This window comes from Danio aesculapii, chromosome 1, assembly GCF_903798145.1.
Source record: "Danio aesculapii chromosome 1, fDanAes4.1, whole genome shotgun sequence".
Taxonomy (NCBI): Eukaryota; Metazoa; Chordata; class Actinopteri; order Cypriniformes; family Danionidae; genus Danio; species Danio aesculapii.
In genome coordinates, this window is record NC_079435.1 from 19,861,541 (window position 1) to 19,878,485 (window position 16,945).

The 16,945-nt window shown below is 36.5% G+C and overlaps 1 protein-coding gene across 2 annotated transcripts in view; it reads left to right on the forward strand.

Annotated features, from left to right (window-relative positions):
• Positions 1–14,883, forward strand: part of dok7b (docking protein 7b) — a 43,120-nt gene extending 28,237 nt beyond the window's left edge. Inside the window, exons 6-11 of one of the 2 annotated variants that reach the window (XM_056456917.1) lie at positions 3,257–3,364; positions 5,082–5,896; positions 9,459–9,495; positions 11,347–11,427; positions 11,524–11,670; positions 14,079–14,883. In XM_056456917.1, coding sequence (XP_056312892.1) covers positions 3,257–3,364; positions 5,082–5,896; positions 9,459–9,495; positions 11,347–11,427; positions 11,524–11,670; positions 14,079–14,218 — 1,328 coding nt within the window. In that variant the 3' untranslated portion in view covers positions 14,219–14,883. The remainder of the gene's footprint in view (positions 1–3,256; positions 3,365–5,081; positions 5,897–9,458; positions 9,496–11,346; positions 11,428–11,523; positions 11,671–14,078) is intronic. The other variant, XM_056456925.1, reaches the window with a different exon arrangement.
• Positions 14,884–16,945: the final 2,062 nt, after the last annotated feature.

A 16,945-nucleotide genomic window follows, 5' to 3' on the forward strand; every position in this document is an offset into this window, starting at 1 on the left:
GAAAAAAATGTAGAGTAAACTGTCATAATGAAAACATGACAAAGCCATTTGACTGTCTTGTTCATAAACAATGGTGTCAGGACTTTCATCTTGATGACACTGACACTTTCATTGACATGAATACTTGCTTTTGAGGAATGAGCTAACCATTTTGAGCAAGTGACATGCTTTTGCAGGTTATCAACTTGGTTTTGCAGTTTGTACTAATTGTTTTGAGAAATGCATTAACTGTTGTGCAAATGTAAATAGTGTTGTGAGAAACGCACCAAAGCCACTGAGAAAAAAAACTGTAATTAAATGAATTTTTACAGATAAAAAAAAAAATTTACGCAATAAAATAACCACTTTTATTGACAGCAACATTACTGAAAATATACAGTGGCCAAAAATGATTACAACATTTGGCATATTTAAAAGGTTTCAGTTGTTTATGTTGAATTGGCCTTTAAAATATTCTTAAAAAAAAAAATATGACATCAGATTTATTCTAGACTGTTTATTGCACGTTAAGCTAAATCTATTTTACAGCCAAAAATCTGGTGCACTTTTAATTGTGAGATATAAAGTCAAAACTGCGTAATTAAAGCGAGAACTGTGTAACTGTCAAAAATGGAAAACTGCAAGAAATAAATTCATAATTAATAATGAGTCTAATTCAAAACTCCAACATTTAAAGTTTGCTGCTGTAACTCAGAAATGACAAGTAAAAGAGTCAGAGAAAGAATCGTGTTTCTGTGCCTTCAAAGATATTTTAGTAAAGATATTTCTCTGCGGACCAACAACAAGCATAATCATTTTAAGCATTTTTGATAATGAAAATTACTTGCAATGTTTTCCAGTAATGCTTGGCCCTCATATTCCACCATTGTCTGTGATTGCCTTCTGAAAGTGTAAATGCATAAATCAAAATTTGTTTGCTTCAGTATTTGACAACACATTCACTGAATTCTCTGATTCGTGTGATGTTACATTACATTAAGTTCCCGCCTGTCATCCATCATACTGAGATGTCAGGACAGTTGTTCTAGCTGTCATTAAATGTCATTAATTACGTGCACTTGATGTATTTTAACCTTTGACATTCAATAAAGGTTGAGCATGAGTTCATAATGCCAGTGATAAATAAGATGTGCAGGGTATTGATTGCAAAATCAGATTCTGTCAATCAGTCAATTTGTTTTGATATATTCTGCAAAATAAAAAAGCAGAAAAAAAGTATGAGGATTACACCCTTTAAATAATATGATTTTCTATTTGTTTACAGTACTGCTTTTAATATGTGCAAGCCAAAAAATAGTAAATTCACTGGCCACTTTATTAGGTACACCTGTCCAACTGCTCGTTAACGCACATTTCTAATCAGCCAATCACATGGCAGCAACTCATTGCATTTAGGCATGTAAACATGGTCAAGATGATCTGCTGCAGTTCACACCGAGCATCAGAATGGGGAAGAAAGGTGATTTAAGTGACTGAACGTGGCATGGTTGTTAGTGCCAGATGGGCTGGTCTGACTGTTTCAGAAACTGCTGATCTAATGGGATTTTCACGCACAACCATCTCTAGGGTTTACAGAGAATGGTCCAAAAAAGAGAAAATATCCGTTGAGCTGCAGTTCTGTTGGCACAAATGCCTTGTTGATGTCAGAGGTCAGAGGAGAATGGCCAGACTGGTTTCGGCTGATAGAAAGGCAACATTAACTCAAATAACCACTCAATACAACCGAGGTATGCAGAAGAGCATCTCTAAACGCACAACAAGTCCAACCTTAAGGTGGATGGGCTACAACACCAGAAGACCACACCGGGTGCCACTCCTGTCAGCCAAGAACAGGAAACTGAGGCTACAATTGGCACAGGCTCACCAAAATTGGACAATAGAAAATTGGAAAAACTGGTCTGATGAGACTCGATTTCTGCTGTAATATTTGAATGGTAGGGTCAAAATTTGGCGTCAACAAAATGAAAGCATGGATCCATCCTGCCTTGTATCAACGGTTCAGGCTGGTTGTGGTGGTGTAATGATGTGGGGGATATTTTCTTGGCACGCTTTTGGCCCATTAGTAGCAATCAAGTGTCGTGTCAATGCCACAGCCTATACCAGAGTATTGTTGCTGATCATGTTCTCCGTTTATGACCTCATCTTCTGATGGCTACTTCCAGCAGGATAATGCACCATGTCATAAAGCGCAAATCATCTTAGACTGGTTTCTTAAACATGACAATGAGTCCACTGTACTCAAATGGCCTCCACAGTCACCAGTTCTCAATCCAATAGAGCACCTTTAGGATGTGGTGGAACGGGAGATTCACATCACGGATGTGCAGCCGACAAATCTGCAGCAACTGCGTTGGTGCTATCATGTCAACATGGACCAAAATCTCTGAGGAATATTTCCAGTACCTTGAATCTATGCCACGAAGGATTAAGGCAGTTCTGAAGGCAAAAGGGGGTCTAACCCGGTACTAGTAAGGTGTACCTAATAAAGTGGCCGGTAAGTGTATGTTACTGAACATTTAATGATTTACACATACATATAATAGGAAGCATTTTAACCCAAATAGCCGCACACTTCATTTATTTATAGGATTGGAGCATAAAAACAACATGCAGTTTGTTTTTGCTTGTGTGATATTGATTTTTCAGTCTATTTGTTGCCACTGGCATTGCTTGAAAGCTTTTTGCGCTACTTTAGACCAGCTTGAAATTGACTTTCCATGCTAATTAGACGCCAAAAATATCTACAGTGCAGCTAAACCGTACAACGTAGGAATGCCTCCATAACAACTTTTCTATTGTACACTCTGTTCCAGTTTTCCAGAGGCTTTTATTTACTTGTTGTCCCCTGACTGACTTATTGTCTAATTTGAGCGTTTTGTGTTTGGTGTCCTGATTGATTCTATTGTGTGAGAGAATGATTACCAAACCTACTGGCAAATTCAGAAGGAGGTCTCAAAGCGTCTCGTGTGTGAGTCTGGATCCACATTATGCGAGAGATTATTGCTGTGAGGCCGCGTCTGTGATGTTCCAGTGGAAATTGATAAATGTGGCTAGTGGCTCCGGTAATTCTACCAGCAGAGACAGTGATACAGCAGTGATGGATCGTACACGACTTAATGCTCAGAGACGAATCAGTGCTGTCTGGTGCTTTGTGTGTGACCGTAAGGATATATGTCGGCGCACGTGTGTACAGTATGAATGATGAACACTCACTGTATTGGTTTAATTCAAATGTAATGAAATTCTGTTTCCATAGACCCCAATGCTAACCCGTCGTCTATAGAAGACCGGATTAGCCAGGAGGCCAGTGAGTTGGAGAAAAGACTCAGCATGCTGTCTATTTGTAGTCACCACAGCAGTGCAGGTAATTCAAGAATTAACCAAATATACACCTAAAAGAATGTACTCATTCCAAACTGTGAAAATGCAGTTGTAAATGTAAAATCTGTTATAGTTCTCTCTTCTTGATGTCATTGTTTCATCTAAATGTTTTGAAGTTCTTTTGCATTCAAAATCTGTTCTTAGTCTTTGTCAGGATCCCTGAGGGCTATACAAAGCACAACAAAAGGATCATAAAAGCCACGCTATAAAGTCATTAAATCCTAGATGGAAATTGATGTCTTTTTTTGTTATTGAAATTAATGTTATATCAGAGTCCAGCGTTTTGTAAGGGATAATAATGTAGTCAAATCTCAGAAATGTATTCTGAAGGAATTGATTGATTGATTTTTGTCAGCGATAATAAATAAATCTGAATTTATATTGGGGATATGTACAGGCAAGTTAAAAATTGACAGAAAAAGAGTACGATAAAAAAAAGTCACTATCATCAGATTTTCAAAATCTTCAAAGTTTTTATTCAGAGGGCCGAAAAATACTTTGCAAAGACAATGGGCCCTATCATACACCCGACTCAATAAGGCGCAAGACATGTTTGGCGGGATTTGTTGCTATTTTTTAGACTTTGTTTTTTAGACTTAACTTTGCTTAAATAGTAAATCCACTTGCGCCACTCATGGGCATGCTGGTCTTTAAAGGAGGGGGACATGCCTTTAATGACTTTGCGCCATGCACTTTAGACTTTGCACCTAGATGGTTAAAATAGAGCCCAAAGTATTTATTATAAACATACAGTTGAAGTCTGAATTTTTAGCCCCCTGTTTATTGTTTTCCCAATTTCTGTTTAACGGAGAGAAGATTTTTTTCAACACATTTCTAAACATAATAGTTTTAATAACTAATTTCTGATTTTGTTCGCCATGATGACAGTAAATAATAATTTATTAGATATTTTCAAGACACTTCTATACAGCTTAAAGTGACATTTAAAGGCTTAAGTAGGTTAATTAGGTTAACTAGGGGGGGTTAGGATAATTAGCCAAGTTATGGTTTGTTCTGTAGATTATAGAAAAAAAATATAGCTTAAAGGGGCAAATAATTTTGACCTTAAAATGGTTTTAAAAAATTTTTAACTGCTTTTATTCTAGCCAAAATAAAACAAACAAGACTTTCTCCAGAAGAAAAAATATCATCAGACATACTGTGAAAATTTCCTTGCTCTGTTAAACATCATTTGGGAAATAAAAAAGAAAAAGAAAATTCGAAGGGGGGCTAATAACAGACTTCAACAGTACAGTAATTAGAAAATCAAAGTGGAATGTCTAAAACGCTCAATTGAGAAGTAAACGATGATATAATCATAAAAGTTTCTTAAAACCAACACTTCATTCATAAGAAAGCCCAAAAAATTATACAAAAGACATGAATCCAGCATGTGTTGATTCTTAGGTCCAAAAATACTTGAACATTTAAATTTTACATTTAAATAATAATTAAAATTAAACAGATAACAATTGTATTAATTCAGTTTGGTATGTTCCTTTCATTATATGCCTTTAAAAGAGACATGTAAAGATTTTTCTAAAACTCTTCTTTTTGATCCACCAATAACTAACTGAACATCGCTTCAACTTGATTCATTATCAGTTATATATTTTAGAAATGCACAGACAGTACTGACAGAAGACTCCAAGCAGTGATTTGTTAACCTCTCTCTGTCTCTTTCTGTCATAACTCCTCAGCCTCCACCTTCAGTTATGGCGCCTCTTTGGCAGGAGATGATCGAAGTATCTCCAGCTCGTCCTCTGAGGCCAGCCATTCTGATAACAGCCTGGGCAGCCGCCTGGCGATCTGGCCGGAGCCAGTCAGACACCCCACCCCTGTCGAACCACCACCGCCACCACCATCATCATCTCATTTATTGGTTACAGGATGTAAAAGTACAGCCTGTTCAGTCAGTACAACCAGTGACGAGCGCATATATGGAGTCATGATGGGGGGGTTTCGGCCCCCGTCCAAACCCCCTCACCCTAGAGGCCTTCAGGAGGCGGGACGGCAGAGCTCCACAGACAGCGGTATCGCCACCGGAAGCCACTCCTCATATTCTGGAAGCTTCTCCTCCTACACTGGGAGTATGGATATTGGCCATGGAGAGACTGATGAGTTTGGATCCTTAACAAGCCTTCCTCAACACCCCAATTCAGTGTCTATTATAAACACTCCAGTAAGGACAGTTCCCCTGATTCCTGAGGACAACCCATGTGTGTGTTCCCTCAGAGAGGCTGATCAAACACAGGCCAACGCGTACACAAGTTCACCTCTGCAGCATTACGATGTACCTCGCAGGTTCCTACAGCTTAGTCAGGAACAGTTTTTGACTGGCATTGTCCAGGACCGAGGGTCTGAATGTGGAGCGGAGGGTGTAACTGCAGACGACGTCATAAGACAGACTGTCACAAGGAGATTGAACTCTTGCGGAGTAGAAGCAGTGCCACCTGAAGGTCCCACTACAACACGCTTACAACCCATCACCTGTCCTGACTGTGGGGGACGAAAGGTCATTTTGAATTTGTTTTCTTGTTGATTGATTGATATATTTATTTTAGGGATGCGCCGAAATAAAAATATTAGGCCGAAACCAAAAATTTTAAATGAACTTGGCCGAACTGAAACCAAGATTATTTTATTTAAAAATTAGTAAGAAATTTTTCTAATAATAATTTTTTTTCTATTTTAATAACTTAAAATTATTATAAAACTAAAAACAAGCCAATAAAATAACCACATTTTAAAGAAAATAAAACTTAATTGATAGTGAATCGAGAGTCGAGAGGTGTCAGTTTACCAGCAGAGTAGCGCTATTGTACACAGCCAGAACTAGCATATTATTTAGAGCAGTGTTTCTTAACCCAGTTCCTAGAGGACCACCAACTCTGCACATTTCCCATAGCTGCATCCAAAATGGCACACTATCCACTTATGCACTATATACTTATGAACTTACACACTCAACAGAATAGTACATGTATGTAGTGTCAACCCAAATAGAACACTAATGTTTTTTATATTAAGTGGAAATTTAAACCGTTTCCCAGATGATGCTTGACGGTTGCCAAAGTAGTAAAATAAATAACCAAACAACCAAATAATATCTGCCATGAGTATAACCGCATTCACCATCGGGAGGAGCTATAACCACTGTCCTAGGAAAGTTTTGCTTTCACCAGGGGTCACCAAACTTGTTCCTGGAGGGCCGGTGTCCTGCAGATTTTAGCTCCAACCCTAATCAAACACACACGAACAAGCTAATCAAGGTCTTACTAGGTATACTTGAAATCCAGGCAGGTGTGTTGAGGCAAGTTGGAGCTAAACCCTGCAGGGACACTGGCCCTCCAGATTGGTGACCCCTGGCTTTCACAATCCAAAATAGATAAAGTAATCCAACATGAGTGCCCAAAGGCTCCGCCCCTTCCGCTACATGAGCAAAGCTGTGGTCGTTGAGTGCGTGAAGTGTCCAACATAACACACTGTTGAATAATTTTATAATTAAATTTTAGCGATCATCCAGCTTGAATCATCCAGTGCACTTAATCTTTTTAGAGTTTTCATTGTAAACGCACTACTTACACAATTTATACTACAAAATGGCATAGAATAATGCATAATTATGCGATTTGGGATGCAACTTGTCTCCATAACCAAACACACCTGATTCTGCTCAACAGCAGAGACTGAAAAACCTGTAATGGATGTGACAGACAAAGCAGACATCCAAAACATGCAGTGTTGGTGGTTCTTTAGTAACGTGGTTGAGAAGCACTGATTCAGGGCATGTTTCCACTATTGTTTTTAGGGCTGGATGGTTTGACCTAAAATCAAAATCTCGATTAATTGAACATTTTAACTCGATTATGATTAATGAACGATGATTTTATTTGTTTATTTTATTCTATTTTTTTGCCCTTTTAGTTCACTGACTTGATTTTAAATAGACTGACTTGATTTTACTTGATTTTAAATTAATTGAAGGAAACACACACTATTGACTATCTCTGAATTTTTATTGAACATCAACACTGAACAACTGAAATGAAAAAAAGCGTTGACTAAAACCAACAGTCACCTTTTTCTAATAAAAATTTTAATAAATAACTTGAACTTTTGAAAACAAAATAAATTATTTTCAATGTTTTCAAAAATAGAAAATAAGCAGTATCTCTTCTAAATAAAATTACTCTTGTATATCCTGTAAACAATATTTTAAACAGTGCATTTCTTGCATCTTCTGTCAACAAATATTTTAATGTAAAAAATTATTTTATTGTAATAGAAAATATGTCGTCTCAAGGCATCTCTGGTGCAGCTTCCGATCATTATCAATGTAGTGCAAATGTGCGATGTGTAGTTACGTTTTTATGAAGTGCACGGGTATCTCACCAGATGACTTTGAAAAAAGATTTCGGACAGGAAGATATCACTGCCACACGGAACTTAGAGCGATTTACTCACTTTAAATTATGTATTTATTTATCGCTGCAAATTTCCTCATGTAGGAGGTTGTTAGGACAAGGGGTTACAATGTAACCTGCTCACCTAATGTTTACGCTCGTAATATTAATACTTTTGCTAATTAATAACCACCTCATGTGGAACTCTGAATCTGCGCCTCATTTTGGAGTCTGCTACGGTCCACTGGAGGTCACATTTCGGTCACGGATGCATGCTTTGAGCGGCTTCATGACTGAATAAAATATGCGGTTTTCCATCAAGGACACCGGGAGTGCTAAAATATATAATTGACTAAACCGCCAGTGGGCAGGTTAAAAGAACCAAAACAAAGATAGCATTCCAGCACATAACACACATTTTCAAAGCAGAATATCTGACTTCAGCATCGTTTTTCAGATCAACAAGTATGTTCTTAAATATCTGCAAACATATTATGGTATTGTTACACTTTAGATGTCAAAAACTTACATACAGCACCTTTAAGGTATGTATAACGGCATTAGGAACCTGTACTGATGTAGTCAGATCCCAGAATAAATTATTCAGAATTAATAATAAAGATATTATTTTAAAAAAAGTCATTTAAAATTAGATCGCACTTATAGAATATAGAAGAGAATAGCAGTTAGAGAAACTTTATATCCCTCCCCCACCATTCTGTTTTCATAGAGGTCAAGCATTAAAAGCAGCAGATGACAAGACTGCAACACACACTCAAACAGAATAATATCGTGTGATGGAGTGGGTGCTAATATAGTCATCGTTATAATTAGATATCCTCCTCTGCTAATACCCGCAAACAAAGCTTTTATTTGAGTCAAAATGCTTATTTTTTCTGAAAGCAGACAAACTGTTCTTTGGATTTGGACTAGAAGTATACCAGCAAAATCAGACTTCAGCAACAGATCGGTGTGGTGCAGATTGAGCATCAGTTTTCCAGCATGCGCTCCTCTAATCACAGAATCCGGCGTTCCAGCACAAATCCGAGGACTGTTCCAGTGGTCTGTGTCTCTGGATCATGCTCAGCCTTCAGCGTGATGCATCAGCAGGGAACCACAACCTGTTTGTGGACTGAATTTAAATGCATTTGTCATCTCACCACATGCTTCAGGTTGATCTGAGAACGCAGTAATATGCGATATTAAAAACAGTCTGCTTTGACCAAACGCTAAACAAAAAAAATCCAAGCGTTTTCCTACTCTGGGCGATCAATATTTCACATTGAAAAACATTCCACTCTCAGCGCTGTGGCTCGCAGCGTTCAATACCTCTGTACAATAGTGATAAAATTTCAGCTGCTTATTGAGGCCACAAACATGTCTTCGGGTTTTGAAATGAGTTTTAAGTGCAGGCAGTCAATACTAGTTGTATTTATTTATTTAGTTGGATTATTTATATCTTTCCTTTAAAGATATAAATAACGCATCAGTTTGAGATTAGATTTTTGTAAGTTGTATTTCTGCCTATGTTTAGTTCAACTGTGATTTTGTAAACTTCTGGTGATATATACATACACAGTAAAGTGCAGAAATGGTTGACACTGTTGATTAAAAGCAATAAAAAGCACATTAAGCGATGTCTGAATCACTTTTGTGTTTCTTGTACTGCAGGTGGAAGAGAAAAGCAGTTCTGAGCAGAAAGCTGACGGTGAGCATCACACTGTTACCTACTTTTCAACTGATCAGAACAAAAGCCTTGACATAACAAACATGAAGCGACACTGCCGCTTTTACTCTCAAAGGCTATTTATTCAGACTATTTTGTTTCAAAAAAATTCACAAGGTTTCAAATTTACTTTTAAAAATCTTGAAAATATGTTTTTTGACAGACGAAAGATGCTAATTTCATTTGCATTCAATTGCATTTTACAGTAAAGTAAAAAACAAATAAATAGGATTTATTTATATTTATTTCCACTTTTTGTTACTTTTGTTATTTCATTCATTTGGAATATTTATCTTAAATATTTAAAATAAAATATATATTGGTTCATGTTATGGAGAGCATAAATTCTTAAGAAATGTATTTATTTATAGTATTTCTTATAAATAATATACTATACTATATAATAGTATCTCTTATATGGGTACATATTTCTGTTTACTAAACAGTTAAAACTAAATTTTGAAAATGCTGTCATGTGTATTTTTTACCATTTCGATAAGCTCTATATGTTGTCATGCTGTTGTTTATTTGTATGAGTTTTTATATTGTACTCTAATTGGCCACTTTATTAGGTACACCTTACCAACTACTCGTAAATACAAAATTCTAATCAGCCAATCTAAATAATGGCAGCAGCTCAATGCATGTAGACATGGTCAAGACAATCTGCTGCATTTCAAACCAAGCATCAGAATGAGGATGAAAGGAGATTTAGGTGACTTTGAACGTGGCATGGTTGTTGGTGCCAGATGGTCTGGTCTGAGTATTTCAGAAACTGCTGATCTACTGGGATTTTCACGCACAACCATCTCTAGGGTTTACAGAGAATGGTCTGAAAAAGAGAAAATATCTATTGAGCGGCAGTTCTGCGAGTGCAAATGCTTTGTTGATACCAGAATGAGAATGGCAAGACTGATTGGAGCTGATAGAAAGGCAACAGTAACTCAAATAACAACACATTACAACCGAGGTATGCAGAAGAGCATCTCTAAATGCACAACACTTCCAACCTTGAAGCAGATGGGCTACAGCAGCAGACCACACCGGGTGCCACTCCTGTCAGCTAAGAACAGAAAACTGAGGCTACAATTCACACAGGCTCAAAAACATTGCCTGGTCTGATGAGTCTTGATTTCTGCTGCGACATTCGGATGGTGGGGTCAGAATTTGGCATCAACAACATGAATCCAGCATGGATCCATCCTGCCTTGTATTAACAGTTCAGGCTAGTGGTGGTGGTGTAATGGTGTGGGGGATGTTTTCTCATGTATTGTTGCTGACCATGTCTGTCCCTTTATGACCACAGTGTACCCATCCTCTGATGGCTACTTCCAGCAGGATAACGCGCCATGTCATAAAGCACAGATCATCTCAGACTGGTTTCTTTAACATGACAATGAGTCTACTGTACTCAAATGACCTCCACAGTCACCAGTTCTCAATCCAATAGAGCACTTTTGGGATGTGGTGGAACGGGTGTTTCGCATCATGGATGTGCAGCTGACAGATCAGCAGCAACTGCATGATGCTATCATGCCAATATGAACCAAAATCTCAGGAATATTTCCAGTACCTTGTTTAATCTATGCCACAAAGGATTAAGGCAGTTCTGAATGCAAAAGGGGGTCCAACCCGGTACTAGTAAGGTGTACCTAATAAAGTGGCCGGTGAGTGTATATGTTTATCTTATATTGTGTGTTTTGTGTTTAATAAAAAAAAGAAGCTGATAACATTAACAATTGAATGATTTGCTGCAGAAATCAAGAACGAGCAAGTGTGTTGTGTTGGAAGACTTAGCTGCAATTATATTTTCATTCCTCTCGTCCTACTCAGCAGATCCAAAAGGCAATTATGAACAGATGGCATTGAGGAGTGATTTGTCCAGGTGGACACAGTTCAGATCCGGAGAGTATGGTAATTCACATGCCCTCCTTTAATATATCTCTCCGTCTGATCACAGCATTTCATTACTATCTTTGTATGACTCTGGTTTCTGCTGTGGTCTTACAGGAGAGGCCGGACTGACATTCACCGACAGAGCTCAAGGTGATTCTGTGAATTATGTCAACATCCCCATCAGTCCTACATCTAAACGACAGCTGCACTATATGGAGCTGGATCTGCAGGACCGTCCTGAATCAAGCCACACTATCAGAGGTACACAGGATTCCTCTCATAGTATTATCATAATTTGGTTGCAAACTTTTACTTGTTGTTGAAGAATTACCTTCACATATATGCTGTCATTCATCCATTAGTCTAGTCTTCAGTGTCACATGGTCCTACAAAGGTGGTTCTATTTTGACTTTTTTTTTTTTTCTTTATTAGCATTTTACATAAAACTAAAATATATAATAAAAGTAAATTTTGTTAAAAATGTATACAGGTCATTCAAAACAAATATATATTTTTGGTAACATCACAATAAGGAACACAGTTAATGTATTTACTAACATGAGTAAATCATTTAATTGAAATGTCATTCATTGTTCATGTTTGTTAATGTAAATACAGTTGTTCATGTTAATTTAGCAAGCAGTGTTGGATTTTAAAAATGCATTAGTAACTATGATAGATAAATGCTGTAGAAGCATCTAATCGTTCATTAAATGTCAGTAAATACACTGACATTAATTACATGTCCTGTAATGTAAAGTGTTACTTTTTATTAGTTAAAGGTGCTGTATGTAAGTTTTGCAAATATTTAAGAAACATGTTAAGTGATGTTTCTTAAATATCCTGGTAACACTTTATAATAACTACACACAATGAATCATTTATTAGGCATTAGCATCTAGTGAATTCATTATTTGTTATTTACTCTAAATTAATAAGCATAAGCAGTTTATAACTGCAGATCCAAATGCTGTATTATTGACTTAAGCTCATTTATAATATGCTTAATAATTGTCCTTTCATACTTTGTTAATGATTTATTTTTCATTACTAAATGAAGTATTGCATTATTAACAAATCATTGTATTTAAGAATAGTTGGTGGTTTTTAAGATAATTCAGAATGAGTTAGTAAATGATTAATAAACTATTGAAATTAATGTTTATATACCTTATTATTCAGGCACATAGTATTGGTTACTATGCATGTTAATAAATGCCTTATTAACTCAGCTTCATGCAGTTTTCTGACCTAATCTAAAGTGAGGACTGTTTATGCTTTATAAATCATTTATAAATGACAATTAAAGGCTCAGTATCAAATGAACAATAATCGTTGCAATCTTATCTAAAAAGTAAAATTACTGTAAAGTTTAAACATTGCTGAATAACAGGAGTGTCAAAATACAACATAAAACTGGATAAAACAACAATATAATAATAGAACAATATAATAGCATGCAATGTTTAAGCTGTACAGTCATTTTATTTTACATAAGGTTGCAAAGATTTGTTTTTCATTTGATACAGTTTCATTTGTGCATCTTCAAATGAATAGAAATTAATAAAGTTGTTTATGTTCTTTTATCCTAAACATGCTAAATGAACATTCTTATTTAGCTAAAAAACAATACAGAAGTCAGATATTCTGCTTTGAAAATGTGCATTACGTGCCGGAACGTCTGTCTTTGTTTTGGTTATTTAACCCGGCCACTTTAGCCAATTATATTTCAGCACCCTAGGTTGCCTTGGTGCGATTCATTCAGTCAAGAACGCTCTCAAAGTACGTGGACAGTAGCAGCCATGAAATGAGACGCAGATTAAGAATTCCACATGAGGTGGTTATTTAATTAACAAATAACACAAACATTACAAACGTAAGCATTAGGTGAGCAGTTTACAGTAATAAGCAATTGTGATGATTGCACCAGACGCAAGATATTTAAATACAGCCATTCAGAAGCACAGAATAGTGCACTTACTGCACTCCAACGAAGTGGTAAGCTGTATAATCTAATTAATATATATTAAACCTCTTTAACATTATTAAATGTAGATGTTGAATCACTGATATACGCTGGCTTGCACCGAGTCACAGTTCTAAAGTTCAATTTTAAAGATTTATTTTATTTTCAAGATCTGAGGTGAACTATCTGCTGCTGCTTTCAGTATATGGCAATAAATGTCATGTAAAATGGCATTCAAACTCTCATTGTTAGCATTTAACACTGAATAAAGCACATGAGGTGTACCTGAGGTGATCATTTTCAGTTTTCTGGTTTTAGTTTTAACATACCATCCTAATCTTGTGTTGATTTAGTGTTGAACTCATTCAAAACATTTTTTTATTAATGTTGAAAACAGCTGCTTAATGTCTTTGTTGATACTAGGATACTTTTTCCCCCTCAATTCTTCGAATAGGAAGTTCAAAACAACAGCATGTCACTTCAGGAACCATCTTTGTTAATCTATTAATTTTCATAAAAAAGAATAATAAACTATTTACTCCAAGCTTTTGAACAGTAGTGTAAATAGAGTCTCTATAGTTCAGTCTGTTCTGAAAGAGAAAACAAATGACACTCCTGTGAGCTTAATGTGGTAGAATACAAACTAAAGCTTGCACACTGTGGCGATAAATCCATGTTTTTGTGTGTGTGTGTTTGTGACCAGCGGCTGGCTCCAGCACTAAATATGCCCACATTGACATCACTGCGACAGAGACGGCACAGAGGGTTGGTGCCCAGCATGCACAGGGCAGAGAGGACAGACTGCTGGAACTAGAGCACAAGAGGAGAGGAACACTCACATAAACACAAACACACACGGTCTTTTAATATGAGGATTTTTCTTTCCATTTAAGCCCAGAAATATTAGTATTTTTTACTGAAGAGAATTAAGGATGATTCTTTTTCAATTGGTCTCTGACCTTTACATTTGGATTTTAATAATGGCTAAACTTTAAAATGATAAGAGTATAGATTTAGTATGAAATATTTAACCTGCAGCCATGTATCTGGAAATGTGGCAGCACTTTTAATTTTTTTTAAATGTAAAAATATTCTTGATGTCTTTTTTTTTTATTCTGTCAAAATTGTTAGCGGACTTAAGCTTCTTAATTTCCTTTTCTCTCAGACCTCCTCAAAAAAGATGACTAGGTTTTAACCACATTTTCACAGCCTGATCTACAGAAAACTACAGTTATTTCATGATAAGAATTTCATTGGCATTTTTTCTTAAATGTTTTTACTCATTGCGATGCTGAAATATGTTAGACAAATGCAAAATATAATCGCTTTTATTAGTGGTCTCTTTACGCTCCACTATATATATCAGTGGTTCTAAAGATTATTTACCTTATCATCACACACAACCAAAATACAAAGTGAAGTGCAACCCTCCAATTTTATTTATTTTTTATAAAATTGATCAATTAGCAGATGTGACTGACAGTGTAATGTAATATAATGTGTGTATATATATATATATATATATATATATATAGCACATTTATCGTGTATGGTCATACACCCAAAGCGCTTCACAATCATGAGGTGGGGGTCTCTCCACACCCCCACCAGTGTGCAGCATCCACTTAGATGATGTGACGGCAGGCACAGTGATAGAGCCAATTAGGTGGATTGGGAGGCCATGGAGGAAATTTGGCCAGGACACTATTTACGAGTGCCATGGGATTTTTAATGACCACTGAGGGTCATGATGACCTCAGTTTAACGTCTCATCCGAAAAAACGGCACCTACTGACAGTATAGACTGCAGGTTGAGCGCCCCCTGCTGGCCTCACTAATACCACTTTCAGCTTTCCCATGTGGACTCCCATTAAGGTACTGAACAGGCTTAGCCATACTTGGCTCTCTCAGTAACCAGTCTTGGGCTGCAGGCTTATACAGTTATGACAGTGGACATGAAAAGTAATTAGAACAACTAAATAAATAGACAAGAGAGTGTTATGATCTCAACACTTTTTTAAATAGAAGTGTTAAGCCTGATTTATACTTTTACTTGCCTCCATACCGCTAGTCTCCGCTGAATGCAAGGGCATAACTGCCAATTTTGTAGGCTTTTATGCTGGACATTGTAATATTATTTGCAATAGAGGCGACTCAGATTAACGGTCATGACAAAACACCGGCGAAGAAGTGATCAGCAAGGAGTACGCATGGGATAACAGTTTTCAAGGTATACCAAAAGTCAAAGTTTTAAAACTGCCAAAATGTTCTGCTTTACCGTTCCTATGGTATGTGTAAAATTTTTAAATTTACGTTTTTTATTTTATTTTTTAGGACAACAGTATCTCCAGCAGAAAGGATATCCAAAGATGCCGTTTTAAATTGTGAAGAAATCTGAGCTTTAGAAACAACTGAAGATAGTGATTCATTTCAATTATTTAGCCTGACATGTTTACTGTTCCTAAATATTTTAAATGTTTCTTAACATAACATATATTGTGTTCAAAGGGGGAAAAAGCTTTAGTTTTTTACCCAGACATTTTAAAAAATCACGTATTTTATAGTAGTAATCACAACTGTCAAACTGCGATACTTTTATCCAAGGTTATCATGCCATCAGAATCTTATACCGGCCCATGCCTAGCAAGAAGTTGCTATAAATTTGGAGGACACTCATGAAAATGATTGCTTTTACTACAATTGTGTAAATAAGTAAATTCGGCTATATTTTATATACCCAGGCTAACTGCATGCATAACGCAAAACATTATACACAGTAAAATGTCAAACTATTTACAACCTCTGCATTAAATATATGCATTGCTTTTCCTCAAAGCTTCAATAACCTAAAGGACTTCACATCACGCAGTTGTTTTGGATTTATAAAGCACATGCACATTCTTAGTTCCAAGTGCATCTTTGGAAGCATAGCCAAGAGCAAGTCTTTAGAGCACAGGCGTCAAACTCAGTTCCTGGAGGGTCACAGCTCTGCACAGTTTAGTTCCAACCCTAATTAAACACAATCAAACTAATTGAGTCCTTTAGGCTTGTTTGAGACCTACATGTAGGTGTTTTGAAGCAGGGCTGGAACTAAACTCTGCAGTGCTGCGGCTCTCCAGGAACTGAGTTTGACACTTCTGCTTTAGAAGGTCATGTGTAGGGCTGGGCGATATGGCAAAAATGCTATCTTAATAATTATTTTCCATATTGACTGATATATTTCGATATAAGTTGTTAATGTAATGTACCCTAACAATGACTGAAGCCACAAATTAGAGGGTCCATTAAATAGCGTAACATAATTTCGGACGATAAATTTTCGGTGGCTGAAAATTCAGTGCATCTCTACAATCAACACACCTTTAGATTCCCATTGTTGCACATTTCTGCTGTGTAATTGGCTCTTGGATTAATACAGAGTAAAAACGTCCAGAGCTTATCATTGTTATTGACATAAAATTTATCGTGATTCGATATATCATTTATTGGCCAAGCCCTAGTCAAGTGTTAACAACAGTTGCATCCTACACATTCATTAGGAGGGCCATTTCACCTTCTATCTTGGTCGTG